Raw genomic sequence first — 8,139 nt, 5'->3', positions numbered from 1 at the left:
TTCCAGTATAGGCATCTTGGTGACTCCTGGCTGGGGAAGCAGAGGTGCAGACCTAGGGACCAAGAAGCAGGGAGACATCAGCACAAGAGCCACATAGAACTGCATGGACCCTTCACCTCCCACAGCCTGACACTTCAGCCTCACCCTGTGAAGGGGCTAGAACTAGACATGGGCCCCAAATACACAGGGCCTCATTGTAGACCTGGTTCCCAATCTCCCAATCTCTGGACCAGCCCCCCTGACCACAGTGTCCTTTCTGAGTCCCCAAATGAGATAGAGTGGGGTCTAGAGTGAGCCTTTAACTGGTCCCTGCTCCATAAGACTGTCACCCAAATGCAACCTAACACCCCAGAGCAGAGTGGGATGGAGCAGGGCTGGGGTTGCTCACTCCAAATCCATAAGGGATTATTGACTGAGCACTTGCTTTGTTTCTGCCTGGGACCCAACAGATGCCCGTTTTGCTGATTAAAACCTCTTTTTCCCACTAGACTGCGAGCTTCTCCTGTTGTGTTCAGTGCTTCAGCACTGGGACCTAGCTGCATGACTAGCATGGAATAGGATCAGTGCTGGGTAGCTGAATAAAAGAAATGCATGCATGCATCAACGCATGGGTAAATGAATACAGGTCCTCTAAAGCTGTGGGCTCCAGGAGCACTCTGGGCTGACAGGGAGCATGGTCTCTGGCCAAGGCAGGGGTAGGGGTGGAGGATCCTGGAGCCTGCTGGACGGACTGTGACTTTGGTTCACAGACACCTAGAGCAGGTGGCATGGGGATGCTGAGGGAGATGAGACAGGGCAGCTGCACAGTCCAGGCTCCTAGGGGCCAGCTGACTCAACATGGAGAGAAGAGTATTAATTTTTAAGTGACAGTAGAAGTGATCAAGGATAAGAGTGGGCAAAGGCCTATTTTAAGGCTACTTTCTACCTTCAGAGAATGCCCTAAGCATAAGCCTCAGGGCCATGCACCCATGGTTTCTACTCACCCATTGCCTATTCTCTTCCAAGAGCGGAAAGCTGATGCTTAGCCCATTTTATCCCCCACCCCACTCATCCTCAGGCAAGCACAGCCCAGGTGGGAGCTAGGGTCCAGGCACAGTTGACCCAAGGGCAGAGCATCCAGAAAGATGAATGAATCAGGCTCCAGAATGGAGGAGCCTGGGGCTTCCTGGCAGCGCTAGCCAGGGAATATAGAACTGATGCAAACACTCTGCTAGGATGCTACAGACTAGGTGGTCCCTAGATCTTCCCTGAAGGGTAGTAGCTGCTCCCACTCCTTGCAAAATAAAAGCAGCAGCATCCAAGTTAGGGGCCATCCCAGCACCACAGAGTTTGGAAAGATCGGTGAGGGCAAGGTCAAGTTGGTAAAGGCCCTAGTGCAGCTGGAAACCCCATATATTGGGAAGGTGTGAGACTGGAACAGAGACAGCTTCCTGGGGACCAAATGGGAGGGCCTGGTCCTTGTGGGGCACCCAGCTGCTTTTCTGAGATGTATGTGTATGTGTGTGTGTATCTTTCTATCTGTCTCAATTTGGTGTCCTCCACTCTCTGCTGCCACCAGCATAGGTTCCGAAGGCTGGCAGGAGGGGTCTCTGCTCTGCCCAGGAGGCCCAATCCCAGCTCCGCCCAGGTAACACAGGCAGTTCGTGCTCTCTAGAGACTCCCTGGGACCCAGCTCATACTTGCCACCTGCGGCTCTTCCCCACCTCCCGCCCCAGGATCTGGGTGGGTGAGACCTGCCAACGCCCTGACTGGGCACAGAAAGTGCAGACCTTGGCATTTAGCAGATGGGGATCTAGGAGAAGAGAGAAGTGAGGATACCCACGTGGAGCCTCGGAGCCTGATGGTCAAGTGTCTCCAAGCCCTTCCCCCCCACTCCCGGTGGGGAAGAGCCAGAGCCGCGGAATCCCAGGCTCCTGGCAGTTCCCCGACGGCCGCTTCAGTCCAGGTCTTGGAAAATTCCGAGGATCTTGGGGTCTCTCGAACCCGGCGCGGTCCCGGGACGGAGCTTTCCTCCACGGCTCTCCGGTCCCTGCGCTCTGCTCCCCGCACCGGGTCTCCAGCCCAGCCCTTCTCACCTGCCCTCCTCGGATCTGCCGCCTCTGCCGCCGCTCCACAGCACCAAGCAAGACTGGGGGCGCGAGTATGAGCCGGAAGGGATCCAGGGGCGCGTCAGCAGTACGGAGGTGGGGGCCTCTGTCCACCTGAGAGCCTCCGTCGTCGCCGAGTCCCAGCGGCCTCCCTACTGGCTGCCGGCGAACCGGCCGCTCCTGTCTTCTCCCTCCTCTTGTTCCTCCTCCCTCCCCTCTCTCCCTTTTCCTCCCTCCCTCAGCCCCACCCCGTCTCTCCCGTTCTTCCTCATTGCCCCCGCCCCCGCGGCTCCCTACCGCGATCCCATTTCCCGGCCCCCAGCCCCGGCTCCGACCGCTTCCCGGATTAGTTTGTGTAAGGGGAGCAGAATCGGCTCCAGGAGGGCGTGCTGAACATTGCCCCCCCCCCTTGCTCTTTGCCCCCCGCCCAGCCATCCCCAGTCCCTGCACTCTCTCAACTCCATTATCCTAGCGCCGGTTGCGTCTGCACCATCCTGGGTAGGGTTTTGTCTGGGGAAATCTGCCCTCCCCGCCGTCTAGGCCAGGCTCAAACCATATCACAACTTCTTTCAAAATCATCTTCTTCTTCATCATCCTATTTGTTGATCACTGCAGGTCCTCCTTCCTTTTCTATTCCCACCCCATCCTGGCTGGCACTATGGGGTGAGGGAGTGGAGATACAGGCCTGGGGATGCTTATAGACACGCAGCCAGAGGCAGCCACCCCTCCCAGACAAAGCACTCCTCCCCCAACCCAGATACAAATCCTCACGTACCAACACAGACAGACCCACGAAGACAGACCCTGCCCAGACAAACGCACACAGCCCAACACACAGACGAGGACAGCCGTGCACACGCCAGCAGTGAAGACTCTCACAGGCATTGTTTAACACACAGGCGTACCCCGACTCCGCTGCCCCTCCTTGCCAGAGTTGGAGGGCTTTCCGACCTTCATCAGGCCGCAGGCTCCAGGACTGGGAGTGGCCTGCAAGTGGGGGCGGGGGAGATGCCTGTGGCTCCGGTGGGGAGAATTCTGCCAACCTTGGCCAGCTGCTCCCATCAAGGCCAGGGAAAGGGTGGGGGTAAGGGTGGGGGGTTGGCACCAGCTCCCACACTGGCCCCCCCCCCTTCCGGCACGACTCTGACCCGCACGGCCAGGACACAGCTGACACATCAAGTCCCCCCACTCCTCGAAGGATAGAGCCTCTCTAACGAGCACACACGACACAAGCGCCTTTCTCTGTGTGCGGACCTCCACCCGGAACAGCTCGGCCCCTACTCCTCACTGGAGCCTGGACAGGGCAGGATGCCGGGCTCCAAGGGAAGCCCACCCCAGGCATTTCAGAGCTCAGTGGCTGACACTGGCTGCGTCCTCAAGGGGCGGGGCCTAGTGTACCCGGTAGGAGCGGATCCTGAGGCGCCCCCCGGGCGGCGCCCTGGGGCGCTGCTTTGGGGCTGGGAGGGAGGGGCTGTCGCGAGCCTAGGGAGTGTGTACAACAAGGTGTCCGAGGGTGGGAGCCTTGTTGGATTTATTTCTTTCATATCTCTTTTACCAGGTAACAAAAGAGCCAAAGGCTTCCCAAATGCTTGCCTCAGAGCTGCATCCGGTCTAGATCAGCTAGCCCTCCCTTCTGCCCTTCCCTCTGCCCTGGCCCTGTGCCCGGCCGCCCACCTTCATCAGTAAAGAGACTCGGTCTCGAACAGATATAGTTTATTGATTCTGGCCGGAAGCACCGCGGTGCAGGGGGCCAAGTTGGCACTGAGAGAAACCGAAGGAAAGACAGACAGAGGCACGGGTTCTACACTGGGGAGCCCCGAGGTGGCTGCTCGCGCACCTCTTTATCTGCCAGGAGTGTATCGCTTTGTATGCTTCCGTGCTCCACGCCCCACTGGACGAGAGGGAGGGAAACACAGTAAGGGTCAAAGTGAGGGGATCCTGGCAGACAAGTCAAGACCGGCGAGAGTGTAGGATACTCGTTGGAGGGGTGGGCCCTGAGCCTAAGCTGGCCAGTACTCTCACAGAGTAGCCACCTTGACCCAGGGGCTGGGGGGTGGGGTGAGGGGATGGCCTGGGGGAGTAGCTGGGTTGCTAGCTGTGGGTGTAGTAATTGTTGTAGACGTCCTCGCACTCGTCAAAAGGGCCCGAAGGGCTTCGAGGGGCGCCGTCTGGGTCTGCCACAGGGCGCTCACGCAGGCGCACAGCATCATACAGACCCTGCGGTGGCTCATCCAGCAGCACGTCGCGCTCGGAGCGGGAGCGCCTCATGAGGCCGACGTTGCGCAGCAGCAGCAGGACAGGTGCATAGAGCAGGTTGGCCAGGCCCATGCCAAGGCTGAGTTGCACAAAACCAAGCGAGTGCACTATGTGCCCCGCCACAATGGGCCCGAGAGCATAGGCCACGGAATAGGAGATGTCGGCAATGGCATAGACGCTGCCGTAGACCGAGACGTGGCGCACGTCCACGAGAAAGGCGAGCGTGGGCAGCAGTGCCGTGTCAACCAGCGCAATGCCGAAGCAGAGGCCGCAGAGCGAGATCACTAGAGGCGCGAAGGAGCGGCAGGCAGGCACCACGCACGAGCTGGCGCCGATCACTGCCAGCCCTAGTGCTCCGTACAGCCACTGCAGGTGTGGGTAGCGCGCCGCCAGGCGCACGGTGAGGTAGACACCTAGCACATGGGGCACGAAAGCTGGCAGCCAGGCCATGCCTGTCTGCCATTCAGACGCCGCCATCGTGTGCTCCATCCACGTGGCGATGGTGGGCTCGAGGAAGGCAAGGGGGATGTTGCAGGTGGTGAGCGCCCCGGCCACCACGGCAATGTAAGGGTCCAGCATGAGGCGGTAGATGGGTGTGCCCACCGGCAGGTTGGCTCGCGCCCGCGTCACGGCGGAGAACGGCTTGGCCACCACAAGCAGCAACAGCGCGTCGAGCAGCGAAACTGCGGCGAGCACCAGAAAGGGCACAGGCTTGCCCGCGAACTGGGAGAGGAAGCCCCCGAAGGGTGGAGCCACCAGACTCCCGAAGCTGATGAAGGCCAGCGCCACGCCCAACGCGCGACTGCGCTCCGGCTCTTCAGGATACTTGTCCGCAATCATGGCAATTCCGGACGTATCCGCAAAGGCCGAGCCCAGGCCCTGCAGGCTGCGTGCAGCGAAGAGCGTAGCATAGTCCTCCGCGAACGCGAATAGCACTGTGGAGGCAAACAAGACGCCCAGACCGATTAGCAGCGGCACGTCGTAGCTCATGCGGTCAATGAAGGGCCCACTCAGGGGATTCACCAGCAGCTGCAGGATGGCCTTGGAGGCAAATAGCACCCCGATCTTCACGTCCTCACTTTCCGTCGGGGACGCTGAGGTGTTGCCCATGTTGTCACTGCCACTGGCTGGAGTGGACGCCTGTAGGGTGTGCACTTTGGGGCTCATGGTGGGCCTACCGGCCTTATGCATGTGAGCAATGTAGTCGGGCACGATGGGCACGATGACCATGTACAGCATGTTGTCCAGGAACAGCGCCACGCACACGATGACCAGCACCAGGCGCCGCTGCCGCCGGGGATCCTGCAGCACTGCGTCCATCGCCTCCGACAGCTTGCTGGCCGCCGTCCGGGCCTGGCCCGCCGGCGCCGCGGGTTCCATTGCCTCTACTCTGCGGCTCTTCCGAGGACGCCTCCTCCGGGGCCGGGCGCGGGCGCCCTGCAGTGCAAAGACGAGCGCACGGAACTTCGCGGGCGCGGTCCGCGCGGCGCGGCGCCCCCTGTGTCTCAGGTGGCCGCTGGGCTCATGGCCCGTTGTCCCGGGAAAGGCAAAGACCCTGTCCGGCGAGACGCCTCCGGCTGTTCGCAGCCAAGCCCGGACGCGCCGCTGCTGGGCTCAGGGGCTGTCAGGGAAGGTGGGCGCGCCGAGCAGCCGGGGCCAGAGACTGAGCGCGCTGCGCCTCGGGCTCGCCAGGCGCCGTCCCCGAAGCGTTGAAAGGCCGCCCGCGCGGACCGAAGGGCATGCTGCTGCCGCCCGCCCGCTGGCTCGCTCGCCCCGCCGCCGCTCTCCCCTCCCCTAGCGTCGGCTCTTGCCTCCTCCTCCTCCGCCTCCTCTTTTTTTCCTTTCCACTCGGGGCTGTGACGCGGCGAGTCTCGGCCCCCGAGTGGTGCCCGGGCCACTTGCGTCGCTCATGCTAATGCGACGTCGGCTGGGCGGGGGCCGGAGGCGGGGCGCGGCCGGGCAGGGGTCCCCTTCCTAGAAGCGCCAGGACTGGAAACCCTAGAAAGGGGTCTTGGTGTGAAGAGTGCTGGTCAAGCCCTGGAGGATGGAGGCACCGCGCGAGGAGCAGGCGGTCTGTTCCCCCGCCCTCTCTCAGTTCTAGGGCCCGAGGGGTTTTCTCCCGTTCTTTTCCCCGCCCCAGAGGGTCGCATAGCGGCCCTCCCCCTACCCCCTAGCCCTGCTAGAGAGGAGGGCGCCGGGGACTCCAGATCTCCGCCTCAGCCTGGATCTCCGCGCACAGCCGGCAAAGAGCCCCCGAGGTGAGCCGCAGCTGCGTCCATCTGTTCTCGCAGCTGGAATGTGGGGCTGCGACTGGTGGGGGGCCGGGTATAGATCCCCCCCAACCCTTTCTCTGGCCCCACCCCCTTGGCCCCTTCCACCTTCGGGAAGGGAGGGGGAGACTCGGAGACTGTTGGGCCAGGTTCCGACAGACCGGCCCTTCGGGAGAATGTCACAGTAGAGAATCCCTGACTATGAGCTTTTGGGGATCGAGGGGAGAAGTCACCCTGCTCCTACCCGGGGCCCCGAATATCAGCCTGGCCCCTTCTACCCTCCGTTACAGCTTCGCCACCCTCTCTCAGCCAGTACTCCCCCTTTCAGCTTTAACTGTCCGGGTTTCCCCAGCTCCGCCTCTTCTCCTTTCCCACCTCCCGACCCCTCCCCATTCTAACTCCTCCCGGCCTCTAAGCCCTAGAACAAGTCCTTGCCTCGGTTTCAGTGAGGTCCCGCCCCCTTCCGTACCCTCTCTCCCGTCCCCCAACCCCAGAACTGCCTCCAAGTCCCAAGTGGACTCTGGGAGTAACATGTCCGGGGTCCTCTCTTGGAAGCTGTAAGAAAGCCCGTGGGAGTGGGTGCGGCGCCCACTCCCACGCAGGACCAAGCATCTTTGGATTAAGGGAGGCTCATCTGCCAAGAAGGCTGCACCGCTCAGACACCCCATTCTCTGCAGGCTGGCGGCAGAGCCGCCCTGGCTGTGCGCTGGGCCTATTGTGTTTCCCCCAAAGAGCGTTGACCCTAGATGACACACGGAATCCGTGTTCCAGTCTGAAGGCTGGCAGGAGAAAGGCCCTGAGGCAGCTGAGATTGGGAGACTTGTGTTGTTGAGATTACAGTGTGTCCTTTCCAGAATCAGAGAGGAATATTCCCATTCTTCTGATCTCAAAAGCAAACTAGCATTAGGTCCAGCTTCTTTCTCTACCGTGTTCCCCACCCTGAGGGAGGCACTGGTGATGCAGTGCAAAGAACTTGGGCTTTAGAGACAGATGACTGAGATTCCCCCCACCTCTGCCACTTACTAGTTAGGGCCTCGGGGAATTACTTCACCTCTCTGTCCCCCTGTTTCTTGTAAAATGGGGTAATCATTGTGCCTACTGCCCGTAACACAGTAAGAATGATGTAATGCAATGCTTGCTATTGTCATTATTAACTGTAAAATGTGTTCTTTTATCTTCCTTTCATGGTAGTGGGTCTTGTAAAGAGCAGGTAAAAGGTACAGGGACACCTTGGCTTCCTGTCTAGTCCTGTGGTTAGATGGGCATTGTGATTCCAGGTTCTCTCCTAGCTGATGGGAGGCCCAAGAGCATTGGGAAGTTTGCTTCTGTCCCTGAGATGGCTGGGGGACAAGGCGATAGAGACCATGGTGTCAGGATGACAGCCAGCGGCTTTGGTACCTGTTACTCAATCTTTCCACCTGCCCAGGCACCCCAGAGAGGAGGAGAAACTCTTCCCCTTAAGGAGTTTCCAGCACCTGCTCTGCAGTGGCCAACCTGCCCTCTGAGACAGGAAAAAAGTTCCCGTA

The 8,139-nt window shown here is 60.4% G+C and overlaps 1 protein-coding gene across 1 annotated transcript; it reads right to left on the bottom strand.

Moving 5' to 3' along the window:
• Window positions 1-3,785: 3,785 nt before the first annotated feature.
• SLC18A3 (solute carrier family 18 member A3) lies at window positions 3,786-5,723 on the bottom strand. Its single transcript, XM_029915943.1, has one exon. The coding sequence runs from the start codon at window positions 5,721-5,723 to the stop codon at window positions 4,179-4,181; it is 1,545 nt and encodes a 514-aa protein (XP_029771803.1). The 3' UTR covers window positions 3,786-4,178.
• Window positions 5,724-8,139: the final 2,416 nt, after the last annotated feature.

The sequence above is a fragment of the Suricata suricatta genome, chromosome 2, assembly GCF_006229205.1.
Source record: "Suricata suricatta isolate VVHF042 chromosome 2, meerkat_22Aug2017_6uvM2_HiC, whole genome shotgun sequence".
Taxonomy (NCBI): domain Eukaryota; kingdom Metazoa; phylum Chordata; class Mammalia; order Carnivora; family Herpestidae; genus Suricata; species Suricata suricatta.
This window is presented reverse-complemented; position numbering and strand designations above follow the sequence as displayed.